The 17,557-nt window shown below is 34.5% G+C and overlaps 1 protein-coding gene across 1 annotated transcript; it reads right to left on the bottom strand.

Annotated features, from left to right (window-relative positions):
* Positions 1-8,906: 8,906 nt before the first annotated feature.
* On the bottom strand, positions 8,907-10,948 carry LOC141632306 (protein FAR1-RELATED SEQUENCE 5-like). Its single transcript, XM_074444865.1, has 3 exons — positions 10,865-10,948; positions 10,657-10,764; positions 8,907-9,605 (listed from the first exon to the last, which is right to left on the bottom strand). Exons 1-3 carry the CDS (start codon positions 10,946-10,948, stop codon positions 8,907-8,909), a joined length of 891 nt encoding a protein of 296 aa, XP_074300966.1.
* Between the last annotated feature and the right edge of the window lie 6,609 nt (positions 10,949-17,557).

Here is a 17,557-nt window from a genome sequence, read left to right as displayed (position 1 = left end):
CCCCGCCCCTGTTATACTAAAAAAAAAAAAAAAAAGGTTTACTTGGTCCGTCGGGTGTCGTTTTTTTTTTTTTTTTTTTTTTAAAAAAAAATATGTTGACGAGGGGTTGAATCCCCGGGTCCATGCATTCTCGCACCAACATATGGAGCATGTAAGCCACCCTTTTCGGGGACCGGTGGCCAAGCTTCAAGGTAACTAACTAACTATTTTAGGGTATTAAATGTATTTATCATTTCCTTTATTTTTTAACAGTTACATTACAATAGTAACTAACTACCTACAAGAAAAAAGAAATGGAGTAAAAAAATAAAAGTAGTAACCAGTTTTTAGCTCAGTCGTTTTACATTACCAGTGTAGACGTTGTCATAGGAGAATTGTTCAACAGCAGTATAATTTTGAAGTTACGCCCAATTTCCTCCGTTATACTAAGGTATTTTATTTTCAATTTCGTTTCTTCTCTATCATAACTTAATATAATGTTTAATTTGGATCACTTAATTGTTCAATAGTAGTATAATTTTGATGTTTTGATTTCGATATTTATCTTGCTTTCTTTGTTAAAAATTAATTCGGATTAATGTGCATGAATTATTTTTTCTACCTTTAGAAACACATTCGCATTGTTCTTCCCCAATTTTATATCTCTGAAGTATTCTTTTAACATTTACTTTCTAGTTTTCTGTTAATTTTGAATTTTTAATTGAAGGAAATAATATATATTGTTCATATGACTTTAAATTAATGTGCGTATTGTTTTTAATATAGAAATCTTTTTGAATCATCTAAAAGTACATTATCTTTGTGACTAATGTACATTTCCTAAAATTAGGTAATCGGTGATTATTTCTACATATCAATTTTATATTTTCAATTGAATGTAATAATATAATACATTGATTTAAAATAATATGCCGTTTGTTTTTAATATAGGAACTGTTCTGAAATATGTAAAGAACGTTATATTTGTTATTAATGTACATTTCGTAAAATTAGGTAAATCGATGATTATCTCTAATTGTGAATTTTGGGTTTTTAATTGAAGGTAATAATATAATGGACATTCAGCTTAAATTAATGTGCCGTTTGTTATTAATATAGAAATTATTCTGAATCATCTAAAAGAACATTATATTTGCGATTAATGTACATTTCGTAAAATTAGGTAAGCGATGATTATACGTACTTGTTTCGTAATTTCATTTTATTATTACGAGACTATGGAGCGGGAAGATAAAAAATCGAAAAGCGGAGAAAAGTTACTTTTATTTTTCACCAACTGAAAGTTCCACTGATGGTAAAAATGAGTGTGCTCCATTTACAAGAAAGCGTAAATCAGCTACTATTAACAGTAAATCTAAGTCTATAAAATCTTTCGCAAAGAAGATAAATGAAGAAAGTGACGATGATCTTGCAGTTAAGAAACAAATTGTTTCTGTTAATAAACAAATTATTACTGCACAGAAAGAAAGTCCTCAAAAGGGTAAAGTAAGTAATAAGATGGTATTGGGTTCCAAGTGTAAGCAGAAGTTTGATTTCTCTTCGTTTAAAAGTGCATATACGAGAATGTCTCCTACAGGAGTAGTTGAGGTAGTTGAACGTTTGTCATACGAACAGTGGTGCGCGCTAGAAGAGATTGGATTTAGTGGGCTGTTTTGGTTAAGAGTTCGTTCCATTCCTTTAAAGCTTGGGTACTGGTTAATTAAGCAGTATAACCCATACCAAAACTGTATCGATCTTCTTGATGGTGAGAAGTTGTACTTGAAGGTTTCTGATGTAAGATCAACATTTGGATTTCAATAGGCCTAAAAGTTGAATTATCCAAAACTCATCTTTGAATCGGAAGAGTTTCAAGAGTTTTATGGCAAATGGAAGCAACAATTTGGTATAAAAGATGGACAAGTTCCACTCAAAACGCTTGAGAATTGGTTGATAAATCATGATCATGGTGGTGATGAATTCAAGGTTAACTTTGTTGTGTTTGGTGTTTCTTTGCTAATGAGAAACACGCAAAAGCCTTTGGTTAATCATCATGTTTTAAAATCGTTGATGAATGTTGATGAAATCAAAGATTACAATTGGTGTTCCTTTTTGTTAAAAAGTTTGCAAGAAAGCAAGATTGAGTGGGTGGAAAAGGAGACTCACTTGCGGGCCTTGTTGTTTTTGGAGGTAAAAAGTCCCAAAAAATATATTTGAAGTTCATAAATTAATTTAACATTGGAAGGTACATTTTCATTCTCTTGTAATTAATTTTTTTTTTTTTTTTTTTGCAGCTTATCTATGTTGATCGCGTTGTTCATGTGGAACGAAAAGTTGAAAGAGATTATTATACGTTGGTAGGTTGGACTAGTAGTTTGTTAACATCGAGAGAGAAGGATGAGATGAAAAGCGGTATGTTTGGAAATGGTAAGTTGGAAGCACCAATGGAGGAGGTGGTTGACAATACGGTGTCGAATCATCTATCAAACAAAGGACTACACGGAGGAGTATATTCTTGATCTTGCTAAATGTATAACTAGTTTAGCTCAGAACATATCATCTGTTAAGGCTAAGTTAGAAAAAAGAGCATCAATAATTAAGGAGAACAGGATTTTGCTCGAAGCTCTGTGATCATGCATTTAGTTTACTCAATTTGTCAAATGAGCATGACTCATTGATAGTGAAAGTTTTGTTGGTATTAATGTTCTTGATATTCGGATGATGTTCCCTTTCTTTGAGATTGATGTTAGTAATCATCCTTTGGTTGTTGAAGCTTTGAATAATGTAAACATAACTTTAAAAAATAGTATTCGGGTTAAAAGCATGTCATTGAAGAGGCCGATTTTTTATACATACAAAAAGGTAAATATGTTGATCATATTTTTTGTTATATTATGTTAACTTGGTGCTTAAGTGTATTGTTCTTTAATTTGATACATTTCAACTATTCCAAAAGCCTTGTGCATTGAGAAAAGAAGGTGAATTAGTTGACAATGGGAATGAAGATAACAAGGAAGGGGTGTCAAAAGGAGAGTCGGAAGAAAACAAAGTTGAATCAGTTGAGGTTGAAAATGGGAATGAAGACAACAAGAAAGAGGTGTCAAAAGGGGAGTGTGACAACAAGAAAGAGGTGTCAGAAGGGGAGTGTGAAAATGGGAATGTTGACAACAAGAAAGATGATGACAAAAATGTACGAAATGATTGGAAGCATCTTTATGTTGTGAGTGACATGGAGAATGAGGAAGAAGCCAATACGGATAATCTTATAAATACCCTTGTATGTAGCATGTTATCTGAAGATTATAGTGAAGAATCCAAGGCAACCAATCCCAATCCAAGCTTAGATATTAGTATTGAACTTGATTTACTAAGAGGAGACATTGACCCATGTACAGAGCCATCTAAGTTTCAAGATCTTTGTATTCCGACTACGTCTACTACACCAAGGGAAAAGGCACTATTCTTTATAGGTATATTTTACTCTACTCATTATGTTTCTTTTATTTAATCATTCTGTACATTTCGTTTGGGTATTATGTGCATTATTAATAAAGATAATGTACATATGTGTAATTAACTGACTTGTTTTGTGTAACGTCGAACGAGTGAGAAGCTCTTTGAGTTTAAGAATGTCGTGGGTACTCGATATCTTTTTGCATCTCTAAAACCACCTCGGTATATAGCAGATCTTTGTGGTTGATTGTTGGTCACTTACTTGAATTTCAATGAACTTGAAAGAAAATCTTGACCACGTCGATTCTTTGCTTCAACCCTCGTATTTGTATGTAAAATTTTATTTCATTCTATATTACAATAATTTTATGTTATACAAGTGTATATTAATAGAACAATATTATGTTACGTGTGTGCAAACAAGCATTTCAAGGGCAAAGGAAAGAATTCAAATTTGAAAGAGAATTGGAAGTATTCAAGAGGCATTTTAGAAATGAGTTAAATCATCTTTGGGTTATTGATGTGACAAAAGTTGATATGGTTAGCTCAAACAATATATATAGTCAATACAAAGTGTTTTCATTGCTAATTTTATGTCTGTTGTATCTTCTAATCATTTCTTATATAAAACAGTTTTTTTTCCCAATAATATCGGACAAGCATTTTTACCTGTTCGTATTCAATATGGAGAAGAACAAGTTTGTCATTCTTGATAATCAAAGACATGATGAAACCCCAAAACTCGTTATGGAAACAAACCTTGGAATATGGTAATTGTTCAGTTGCCTTTCATTGGTTATTTTTTCTTTTACAATGTCATATTTTTTGCACGGTCTCTCTATATAGTTTGATTTGAATTTTTCCATGCAACGTAATGCTTTGGCAGAATATTTCAATGACATTGGTGATTTGAAGGAAAGAGTAAGAGCAATGGAGCCTGCTGTATTGAAAATGCCTTGGAGAAACCATCAAAATGTTGTTGACTGTGGTATTTACACAATGAAACACATGGAAACGTACAAGGGGTCGATGTATTGGACTTGTGGGTTGACAAAAAACAACGTAAGTTTCTAAACAATTTATATCCAATAATTGTAAATGTACTTTTGGTTTAATTAAATGATCTTTCTTAAAGTATTAAAAGCACATTCTTGTTTACAAGTTACCTATCTTAAAGATATTTTAACTTTTGTAGATGGATGGACTTCGAATATTGAGAATCAAATATCTTTGCACTTTGGTTTCATCCAAGTGCAACATTGTTTGTGATGACGTTTTAACAAAGGTGAAGCAGTATCAAGAGAAGCCCTTCCCAAAGAAACTGGATTCGTCTGATGAAGAATTCTACGAGGGTGATGAGACTGTTGGGGATGAGAAGATAGAAGATGAGGTAGTTGGAAAGAAAGAGAAGAGTACCGATGATATTGGTGTCCACGATAACAATGAGACTGTTAGGGTTAAGAAGAGAAGAATGGAGGTAGGTTGTACGGAAGGGAATATTATACCAGATGGCTATGATGCTTCTGAGAAGAATGAGAACATGACAGATGTAAGTAATACAAACGACAAGAATATAAATGAGCATAATCGGTTGTGGTGGTGACACTACCAAGGGCGAAGTCATTAACAATGAAAATGTTCATGAACATGAAAGTCAAGTCAACTAGCGTCTCGAGCATCCTTGCAAATCGTAATTTACTAAGCACGAGATACATGCATTATTACTCCTCTTCTTGAGTTTTAATTGCATTGTTGATTATGTGTCGTATAGTAGAGGAAAACATACCGATTTAGCCAGGTATATATATTATATATATATATCTCTCTACTAATGTACAATATTTAAATTTAAAACATCTAATGTTTTGATTTAAAACGTATCTGTTTTGGTAGTCCGAACAGGGAACTTCTTGTGCATGTGGGTGAAATTTCTCTTCGGCGTATTAAAATGGCAACGCTACGACAATCTAAATATTTAACGAGTGATGTGATCGATTGTTGGGCAAAACTTTTGAATGCCAAGGAATCTAGAAGAAACTCTTCCGAGCCTTATCGATTTTTTTTCACCACAATTTTGTATACGTAAGTCAAATATTTATATAAACTTATTTCAACAAGTAAATTTTGTAATGTTTTTTCCCTTGATTAACATCAAAAACTTTACTTGTTTTGCATCTGAGATGATGCTTCATGGAGAACTGAACACCGTTGAAAATTTTATCGTGATTAAGGATATAATGAAAGAAGAGTTTACCCAATTCTCGGTTAACCCGGATAGAATTGATTTGGTTAGCATTGACAATATACACTCTTTCTGCATGTTATATTTAATTTGCTTGTTGCCTAATTAAATCTTTTAAAATCTACGATTCTTCTTCCCGATTATATATAAAAGGCATTATAATTTACTAGTCATTGTGAGTAACAAGTATAAGTTCATCATCATTGATAACGTGCATCGTGACGGAAAACCAGAAGAATTTTTCCACAATAGACCACTGTCTTTTGTAAGATTCTATGCTCTCTTTTGCTTAACAGACTACATCTGTTCTTATTCATTATTGTGAATGTACAATGACTTTATATAGAGTGTACCTTCCCCAAAAATTTTGTGTCTGTCTTAATTTTCTAATTTTTGTGATATTGTACCTCATAATTATTAGTGTCCTAATGTTTTCTTGCACCCCTTCTCCGCCAGCGTAATGTTCTAGCAGAATACTTGAAAGATATCGGTGTTTCAAAGGTAAAAGTTGATCGCATTAAAAACTGACCTATTCTTGCAAAGATGAAGTGGAGAAACAACACTAACAAGGCGATTGTGGTGTTTACGTTATGAGACATATGGAGACATTTAAGGGTAATCTAAATTGGACCTGTGGGCTTAAAAAAGGCGATGTGAGTTTCAGAAGTAATATAATTATTTTTAATACATAATTCAGTACACATTTGTACATGTTCCAATCCCTTGTTTTCTTTATTTTGAGGATGCTCCCCTACTGATTCTGCGGAAGAAATACATTTCATATATGATTTCAACAGAAGGCAATGTATGTTTTGATGCTGTACTAAAGAAGGCAATGGATTTATGTTCAAACCCACTGCCATGGGAAGAATATGATGATGAAGATGAGGAAGATGCTGAATTGAAGCCGTAAAAACTTTTTTTAGTTTCGTTTGTGACGTGTGTGAGTAATGTAACATATATTGAGGAAGTCATGAGTCGTACAACCTGAAGTTTGAAAAAATTTAATTCAAGAGAGTGTTATATTCCGGAAACAAATTTCAATAAAGTTTATTATGTTCTTGCTGAACAACAATAATGTTTATTGTGCAAAACGTCTTAAAATTATTGTACTCTGGGAAAACAATTCCAATCAAGTTGATGTTGTCCCTGCAGAACAACAATAATGAACCTTTAATACAAATGTAATATACTTTGGCTATAAAAGTAATGTACTTTGGCTATAAGAGTAATGTACATACAAGCCTTTAAGAATGTTCCTTGCAGAACAACAATAATGAACCTTTAATACAAATGTAATATACTTTGGCTATAAGAGTAATGTACATACAAGCCTTTAAGAATGTTCCTTGCAGAACAACAATAATGAACCTTTAATACAAATGTAATATACTTTGGCTATAAGAGTAATGTATATACAAGCATTTAAGAATGTTCCTTGCAGAACAACAATAATGATCCTTTAATAAAAATGTAATATACTTTCCCTATAAGAGTAATGTACTTTGCGCAAAGTATAATCGAATTGTGCATACAAGCCTTTAAGAATGTTCTCGTAGTGTATATTATAGATGTCTATCCTTGAATCAAAAATTTGCACCTTCCACTTCGTTATCAGATTCATCTTCTTCATCGTCGTCCTCCACATCATCAGATTCATCTCCTTCATCGTCGTCATCTTCATGGTAGTATTTGGTGAATATGCATCAAAATGTAAATTAAATATCAGATTTTATAAGGAGAAAATGGCCAAAATGAACAACTAAATTGATAATAGATTTAATGTTAACCAAATATACATTCTTTGAAATTCTCATCGTGCCTTTAGAACAACCATAATGTTCATTGCACAAAGAGCTTATGTGCCTCCATATAAGATTGATGATTTTGGAAGGTAAACACTATGCGCTATGCTTGTATAATTTAATAATTATTTAACATTAATGTAATATGCTTTAACAAGAAACCAAATTATACATACTGTCGGATGGTTTGTTTCTTTGCAAGTCCTAGAGTTGTGTCCTTGGCGGCCACATATTTTGCAGTACCTCTTCTCTTTTCCTCTCTTCTTTAGGGCTTTTAACATTTGTGATTCAATTCTCTTGCCCTTGGTCCTACCCTTGTTTTTAGATTTTTTAGGAACATGAATCACCAACTTCTCGGGTATTTTGCGACCCACGTACTTTTCTATTTCTTTCATCTTGTCTTTCCTTTTCTTTGGTACACTTCTCGTTACTAATCATATCCAATCTAATATCTCTCGATTTTTCAATCAAAAGCTTCATGTTGTTATCATCACACTCAGCTACGCTGACACAAGAATAAACCTCTTGCCACAGCTCAGTACTCAAACTTTTCCGGTCAGAAAACTTTTGAGAGACATCTATCAATTTGCCATCTTTGTCAAAGACAGGCTTACTCATTGCAGCTTTTGTCCATCTTTGCGTTATGTCGTTCTGGTATTTTTCGAAAAGCTTGGTTGTGTAGAATCCAAAGGCGTTGTCGCACAACAAGCCCATTCTCTGAAACATAGAACGGGAACAAGTAATCTCCATGTTATCGGTGAATATGCTCGTTCCATGACTTATTTGGCATCTGCAAGTCTGTTAGAATATATATTTTTGTCTCATCAATCTTCTCCACATCTTTAAAACGGCAATCAGACAAAGCTGCAACCAATTCTGTTTGGAAGTCTTTGAAAATGTTGTGCGAGTACATTTCAGAAGCATGGACTTCAAGGTTTGACTTTGTTTTCCGTGGGATTTCAGAGTGCTTGTTGTCTTTGTTCAATTTGGATTTGCTTGTGTCTTTGTGCTTCAAGGCACTCTCATAGCACACCCAAAACTCAACAAGGGTCAAATGAGGTGTGAGGAACCTGTCAAAGAAACTGTTTTCACTCTCAGACCTAAAAGTAACCCTCATCAAGCCAGACATTGAAACATCTTTAAAGTAGGCAGGGATCCACTATTCCCTGAGATCGTACAAATCTGAAAACCACTCGTGTTCTACAAGTTGATAATCAGTCATTATCTTCCCTCATTATTCTTCGAATTCACCAGGCTCAAGTTGGTTGTTCCAAACACACCTATTGAGCCTGGTCTTAAAATACTCATCTTAAAACAGTTGATAACTGACTTTCTCTCTTAGTTTCTTCATTATGTGCCACATGCACTGTAACGCCCCGTAATTTCGGACCGTTAATTATTTTGTATTAACGGTCCGAAATTACGGGGCGTTACATGCACAGTCTGTGTGTTGACTCCTTAAACACTTCCGGGACCACCGACTTCATTGATTTGTCCTGATCAGTAATTATAATTCTCGGTTGGCACCCGCCCATTGCTTCCAAAAATGTCTTGAACAACCATGTATAACACTCAATACTTTCATCACCTATCAACCCAGCTCCAAACGTTATGCACCTTTTGTGGTGATCAACTCCTGTGAAAGGCATAAACACCATATCGTACTTGTTTGTTCTATATGTAGCATCTGCTGATAAAACCTCACCGAACAGCATGTAGTTCTTTATGCAGATCGGATCTGCCCAAAACACTTCAGCCAGGCACTTGTTTTCATCTACTATAAAATCAAAGTAAAATGAACTGCATGTGTCTTTTCTCCCTATAAGATTTTCAACAAACATTTGTGCATCAAAATTACCAATGTAGGTTTTTATGTCCCTGACAAAGTTTTTGAAATCAACCTCAGTAGCCCCAATGTTGTTGTAACCTCCACACAGCTCCTTCCAACCTCTATAGGCTTTCACACCACCTAGTTTTAGCACCTTTACCTTTGTGACAAATTGCTTCTGTACCTCTGTCATTTTTCGGTTTCCTTTCAAGAATATGGTAGATTCAGGCGAAGCAAGTGGATGGTTATGCGCTTCATCGAATCTGGTAACAATATAAGTTCCATTTTCTTGGTATTTAAACTGCAATAATGCACGACAGTCAATTCTTGTAATCGGCCTCACACGGCTTATGTCCGTCACATCGGATCTCGCATCATTCTCAGAGATATCGGTATCGTGTCGTCCTCTTCCTTTTCCTACTTTCTTTTACACCTTGCCTATTGCAGACAACATTCCTTAATGCAAAACTGTTTGGTAACTCATTGCCTTTAATCCTTTTTGTTGTTGCAAGTCTTGGCGTAAACCCACAGATTGTACAATATTCTTTGTAGAATAACTCGCTGATTCTAGCGTTTGAATACTTGTCCTACTTTAGGTTTCTTTTCCTCTGGACAGAATGGAATGTATTGGAGTGCATTTAATGTTTCAATTATTGTCCTTGGTGTTTTAAAGTTGTTATTTGTAGAAGAAGACGTAGTTGCATCACTTGTACTCATTGTGCGGTTCAACAAAAAGTAGTTAAGTAAGTAAGTATATTGAATATTATTGCATCAATAATGCAAAGTAATCCAATTCTAATATGCGATAATCCAATTCTAATATGCTCATTGTCCATTATCATGCCTTTAAAGGAACATTTATTTTAATGCTAATGTTCATAGGAAATATTGTTGTCCATTTTGATATAGCATATATATAATGTATTGAATGCTAATGACATTAAACAAAGAAATAGTCATAATATTATTTCATTAATATTAGAAAAATATTTATAAAAGCCATTTCAGGCTTTCAAAATGGTAAAGCCTACTAAGGCTTATATTGAAAAAAAAAACCACAAGATAATACCTAATAACAATAAACAGAAGATAACACAACATATTTCTAAACTAATCTAACAGTCGGAGTCATAATAACCCTCATCCCCAGACTGTTCCTCAATTTCATATTCTTCTTCTCTTTCCTTTAAAAATCGTCGTTCTTGTCTTTTGTGATGTCTAATTATTTCTGCACGATTAGACATAGTCGTGCAGATGCGAGAAATCGTCAGCGACCGATTATTCTTTACGATAGTTATCACACCATTTTCATTTCCGTGAACCGCGCCTCGGTAATAATCCCTCTCCTTTACCTCTGGGTCGTTCCCTATAAGAAACCACTTTGACCAGCCCTTGCACACCATGGCCATGTTTTTCTTTTCTTCCCTCCCAAGTCGCTCAAACAAAATCTGGATCAAAGCCTGAGTAGTAAGCAAATGATGTAAGGACGGCGGGAGATGGTACATCCATCTCCACAGGAATGTCATATCCATCAAACCAGTTTGAAGAAAACTGGCTTACTTTCCATTCCCTATAATGGGCCATGAAATTTTGTTTGTAAGCATCATTCTTGTAGGGAACTATCAGGCATTTTGAGTAGTCCATTGTTTTTTTTTTTTAAGAAAATTAAGTACTTTTCTGAAGAGATTAAAAGTTTTGGTTATTGGAAAAGGTAGGATGGAAAACTAGTTGTGTACTCTTGGGTTTATATAGTGGATTAATTGATTATAAGAGATTAAATTCGTGAGCAGTTGTGTCTTTTCAATCGACACAAACATAATCATGGTAATTAATAAATTGGGTGAAATTATCTATGTTACTTTAATCTATTGCATAAAACAGTATATGCACATTATGAAAATACGTAATGAACATTTGAATTAAACTGAATTCACATTTTTTTCCAAATAATGTTCCATGTTCTTTTTTAAATAATTTAATGTACCTTTAAATATAATATAATGTACATTTTCCAAACAGTGCTTAATAATATTTTTGCTGTACCTAATTATCAGAAAATGCAAATTACGAATATAGATAGTTGACAATTTATTTTATGGAACATGTTTTTTATAATTAATATAATGTACATTTAGAAGTAATATTCAAATTAATGTGAATAATTGCGTCTTTTCACCACATAAGCAGTACAAATAAAGGTTCATATATAATGTATTCCTTCGAATGTCCATTATCATGCCTTTAAAGGAACATTTATTTTACTGCTAATGTTCATAGGAAATATTGTTGTCCATTTTGATAGAGCATATATAAAATATATTGAATGCTAATGACAGTAAACAAACAAATAGACACAATACTATTTCATTAATATTAGTAAAATATTTACAAAAGCCATTTAAGGCTTTCAAAATGATAAAGCCTACTAAGGCTTATACTGAAAAAAAAAAACACACAAGATAATACAAAATAACAATAAAATAGAAAACTAACTTAATATATTTCTAAACCAATCTAACGATGAGTCATAATAACCCTCATCACGGATCGCTCCTCAATTTCATATTCTTCTCTTCGGTTTTTAAATTGTCGTGCTTGTTGTTTATGATGTCTAATTATTTCTGCACGACTAGATAGAGTCGTGCAAAGGCAGAATCTTTCAAGGAGCCGCTGATCCTTTGTGACAGTGATTATACCATTTTGCTGTTCCCGAACCACCCCTCGGTAATAATCCCTTTTCTTTACCTCTGGCTCCATTCCTATAAGGAACCACTTCGACCAGCCCTTGCACACCATTGCCATGTTTTTCTTTTCCTCCCTCCCAAGTCGCTCAAACAAAATTCGGAGCAAAGGCTGAGTAGTAAGAATATAATGTAAAGGACTACTGGGAGATGGTACATCCATCTCCATAGGAATGTCATCTCCATCAAACCAGTTTGAAGAAAACTGGCTTACTTTCCATTCCCTATAATGGTTCATGAAATTTTGTTTGTGAGCATCATTCTTGTAGGCAACTATCGTGCATTTTGACTAGTCCATTGTTTTTTTTTTTAAGAAAATTAAATACTTTTCTGAAGAGATTAAAAGTTTTGGTTATTGGAAAAGGTTTTAGAAATGAAGGTAAGATGGAAAAGTAATTGTGTACTCCTTGGTTTATATAGTGGATTAATTCAGTATAAGAGATTAAATTTGGTGAACAGTTGTGTCTTTTCAACTGCCACAAACATAATCATGGTAATTAATAAATTGGGAGAAGTTATCTATGTTAATTAAATCTCTCGCATAAAACAGTATACTCACACTATAAATATACGTAATGGACATTTGAATTAAACTGAAAGCACATTTATTTTCCAAATAATGTTCCATGTTCTTTTTTAAATAATTTAATGTACCTTTAAATATAATATAATGTACATTTTCCAAACAGTGCTTAATGATATTTTAGTTGCACCTAATTATCAGAAAATGCAAATTATGAATATACTATATATAGTGGACAATTTATTTGATGGAACATGTTTTTTTATAATTAATATAATGTACATTTATAATTAATATTCAAATTAATGTGAATAGTTGTGTCTTTTCACCACTTAAGCAAGTTACAAACCGTCATTTGACATATTGAACAGTTGCAAGACCACTTGCAAAAGGTAATAATTACTTGCACATCCTTATTATATATAATGCACATTTCACTAAGACTGATTGGACATTTCCTTATGAAACGTGTAAAGACAACACAAAGACACATTATTTTTACATGCAAAATTACTTTTCAGTTACTTCAAATTGCACACTTTTCCTTTCTCATTATTTTTAGTACATTTTTTCTCACCACAAAGTACATTTGCATTTATCATCCTTCTAAAACCAAACAAACAAACTATAAACCCTAATTTAACACTTTTCATTATAAAATTAATGTTTTTGTGGTTCTGTACATTACATCTAGTTAAATAAATTTAATCAAATCCGAAATTAAGTTGAATTTAATCAAATTCAACTTTAACATCATCATAAAATCAATTCAACAACGATTCAGAAAGGAATTAAATAATATTGAATGAACATACCTCAATATTGACTGTAGAAAACTATAATTCCAGATGAATGACCAAATCAATTCCGATTTTTCTTACAAAGTTTTGATCTTGAAATAATTGAATAGCCGATGAATGCAAAAGTTTGAACAAATTGACTCTGATTTGCGCTTTGAACACAGCAATTGATGATGAATAAACGATTTTAGATCACTAAATTTGATATCGAAAGACAAAAATTTACAAATTAAGGAAGGATTAATGATGAAATCGATTGATTTTGTTTCGTGTGGTTTGATTTTGTTACGTAGGCTTGATATTGCTGACATGTACACTCTTATTTTTTGTTTTCCGTGATATTTTAAGAGCAGTGCGCGTCTAATCTCAGCCGTGAGTCTTATTTGATGGACGGTTGAGAGCTGTTCTCACGGTTCTCACGATAAGCCCCGTTCTCACCGGAACTCTACCCTTATAATAATAATAATAATAATAATAATAATAATAATAATAATAATAATAATAATAATAATAATAATAATAATAATAATAATAATAATAATAATAATAATAATAATAAGAACAGTATTATGTAGTTGTTACTAATAAACATCAGGGAAGGGTTTGGCTTTTCTACAATCCTTCCACGGTGGTCATCAAAAATGTGGTCCTTCATGAGCAATTGATACATTGTGAAGTGTGGTTTAAACTGAGCAATCAACATATAGCTATTACTATAGTTTATGGCTATAATGATCCCAGGGATAGAGTTGACCTATGGGACAAGCTATCCTCCATCTCTTCCACAATGGCCCTTGCTTGGGTAGTCCTTGGTGATTTTAACGTTGTCCGGAAAATAACTGAAAGAGCAGGACCTAACCCTCCCGCAAATCAAGATTTAGCGGACTTTAATGCTTGCTTGGCCAACTGTTACTTAGATGACATGCATAGCATGGGGTCTGAGTTCACTTGGACTAACAAGCAAGATACTTGTACTAGAACTTGGGCTAGACTTGACAGGGTTCTCGTTAATCCTGACTGGTTAACGCTGTACCCTTCGTCTTTTGCATCCAGTTTACCTCCTGGTGTGTCCGACCATTCACCCCTCCTTGTCACTATGGCTCCCCCCATCCATGTCCAAAGAAGGTTCAGTTTCCTTAATACCTGGCAGGATCACCCTGATTATCAGAGATTGGTTTTAGAAGCGTGGAAAACTCCATGTTCTGGTACGCCAATGTTCCAATTATTCCAGAAGATGAAGAATGTGCGTTTTTCCCTCAAGACTCTCCACAGGAAGGATTTCTCTAACATCTCAGGAAAAGTTCAAGTCCTTAGGGGCCAGTTGGAGCAATGCCAAACTGCACTCCAAGCTGACTTGTTCTCTCAGGAGCTTATTGAAAGGGAAAAAACCCTGACCAAGCAATATACAGATCTGAGTAAAAAGGAGCTCGACATTATCTACCAACGTGCTAAAGAGCATAACATTAGGAAAGGGGACTGCTCGTCTAGTTACTTCTTTTCTAAAGTTGCCTTGAGAAAGCATCACAACACCATTGGTATGATCACTGACAAGGGAGGTACGCTCAGGTATGGAGTTCATAATGTCAACACGGCCTTCGTAGAATACTATACAGAGCTTCTGGGTGGATCCTGCCCTGTTGCAAAAATCCCAGTGGAAATCTTCTCTGCAGGCCCTACTGTCAGTGATGCTGCCAGTGCTGCCTTAACTGCCCCAATCACGAGAGCTGAGATCAGGCACGCTCTTTTCAGCATTCCTTCTAACAAAAGCCCTGGGCAAGACGGGTTCTCCTCTGGTTTCTTTAAGAGTTCGTGGGATATTGTACAGGAAGCTTTCTGCCTAGCAGTCGAGGACTTCTTCAAGAAGGGAAAAATGATGCGTAAAGTCAACACCACTCTCCTTGCTTTGGTTCCTAAAAAGGAGGTCCCCCTCAGTGTTCAGGACTTCAGGCCCATTGCTTGCTGTTCAGTAGTATACAAAACTATAAGTAAGATATTGGCTTCCAGACTCCAGCATACTCTTCCAGACTTAGTGGGAAACGAACAGGCAGCGTTCATTAAGGGGCGTAATATATTTGAAAACATCATGATGTCTCAGAATCTCATTAAAGGATACAACCAAGGTCTAATCTCTCCTCGATGCCTCATCAAGGTGGACATTAGAAAAGCGTTCGACTCTATTCAATGGGATTTTATCAGTCAGATGATGCAAGGACTGGCCTTTCCTCCTAAATTTATTCAATGGATACTAGGTTGCATCACTTCAACTTGGTTTTCACTGAAAATTAATGGGTCTCTCAGCGGCTTCTTCCCTGGCAAGTCAGGCGTAAGACAAGGGGACCCCCTCTCCCCTTATCTTTTCGTCCTAAGTATGGAAATCCTCTCAAGACATTTGCGAGGACTCCACCTCCTCCCACAGGTATCATCCCACCCTAAATGCGCTAAACTCAGACTTAGTCACCTGATTTTTGCAGATGACCTTATGGTCTTTGTGAGGGGTGATGTCCCTTCTGTCGTTGCTGTGGCACATTGTCTCTCCGAGTTTGCTAAGATCTCTGGTTTGCACGCAAATCCCACTAAGACTAGCATCTATTTTGGTGGGGTGGATGAAGAAATTAGGAAGAGTATAAGTGACCTCACTGGCTATTCTGAAGAACAATTCCCTTTTAGATATTTGGGGGTAACTCTAAATCCGGGGAGACTGGCTCCAGAAATGTTTAGAACAATGATGGACAAGATCCAATCTTCAATCCATCACTGGACTGGAAATCTCCTCTCTTACGCAGGTAAGCTTCAACTCATTAACTCTGTCTTATTTGGTTTGGAGAACTACTGGTGTTCTGCTCTCCTCCTTCCTAAGATAGTAGCTAAATTGGTTAATAAACACTGTAAGAACTATTTCTGGGGCATTCCAAATGGCACTAGGAAAATGATTTTCCAAAGCTGGAAGTCGATCTGTTCACCTTGGTTGGAAGGAGGTTTCAATATCAAGGAGCTCTTGAGTTGGAATAAAGCCTTACTAAGTAGGTGGATTTGGCTTCTAACACAGGAAAAGGAGGGTATTTGGGATCAATGGACCAGAGACTACAACATGATGGGTTCTTCTATATGGGAAACCAAAAGTAAACCCCATCACGCTGAAAGCTGGAGAGCTATTTTAAAGATTAGGGACTGTTTACTCCACGCTGGGGGTACCCCTGAGGGGGCTCAGACCCTTTTAAATTCATGTGTTTTGCAGGGTCGATTCATGGTCAGGAAAGCATATGATATCTTTAGGACCAAGCATCAGAAACTTGGATGGACTAGGGTATTATCTTGCTCTGAAGTCATCCCCAAACATAGAATTTGTACCTTCCAGGCAGTTCGTAAAGTTCTATCCACGGTGGACAAGATTTGCTCCAGAGGCTACCTTATAGTAAACTGGTGTTGTTTATGTAAGAATGCGGCTGAATCTCATAGGCACTTATTTTTTCATTGTCGATTTTCTCAGCACATTCGCAGGTTGATGCTCCGGTGGCTTGGATTTCCTAGCTCCTGGTCTGGGTTTGATTTAAAAAATTGGTTATATAAGCTCGAGCATTTGCATAGCACTCCTAAGTGGAAGATTACACTAATTACTAGCTGCTTGGCTGGGATGGTGTTTGCTATATGGGAGGAGAGAAACAACCGTACCTTCAAAGGCTGCATTAGGACCCCCGTCCAGGTTGTCACTCAGCTCAAATGGATTTTAAAAACTCGTCTAGCGGTAAGCAGAGACATTCGGATTCGTAGCTGGATAGAAAATGTTTCAGTAGTCTAGTAGGGTAGATATTTTAAATTGTAATCTGGTAGTGTTTTAAACTCTTGTAAGAATTTCTCGTTTTTTTTTCCCCCATTGTGGATGAATAAAGATGAGTATAACTCACTTGCAAAAAAAAAAATAATAAGAACAGTAAGAAAAATAATAATAATAATAATGATAATAATAATAATAATAATAATAATAATAATAATGACAATAATGACAATAGTAAGAATAATAATAATAATAATAATAATAATAATAATAATAATAATAATAATAATAATAATAATAATAACAATAACAATAATAATAAAAACAATCATAACAGTAGTAACAATAATATGAACAATAATAATAATAATAACAATAATAAAAGTAGTAACAATAATAAGAACAATAATAATAACA

The sequence above is a fragment of the Silene latifolia genome, chromosome Y (genome assembly GCF_048544455.1).
Source record: "Silene latifolia isolate original U9 population chromosome Y, ASM4854445v1, whole genome shotgun sequence".
Lineage (NCBI taxonomy): Eukaryota > Viridiplantae > Streptophyta > Magnoliopsida > Caryophyllales > Caryophyllaceae > Silene > Silene latifolia.
The sequence above is the reverse complement of the archived record's forward strand: the minus strand, read 5'-3'. Positions and strand labels throughout refer to the sequence as shown.

Excerpts from the sequence above, each read along its gene's own strand:
- LOC141632306 (XM_074444865.1), bottom strand. The coding sequence starts at position 10,948 with ATGGACTACTCAAAATGCCTGATAGTTCCCTACAAGAATGATGCTTAC. Across the intron at positions 10,765-10,864 it reads CCCATTATAGGGAATGGAAA|GCTTTGATCCAGATTTTGTT; the intron begins GTAAGCCAGTTT and ends CTTACTACTCAG. Across the intron at positions 9,606-10,656 it reads TTATAGGGAACGACCCAGAG|TTTAAATACCAAGAAAATGG; the intron begins GTAAAGGAGAGG and ends GCATTATTGCAG.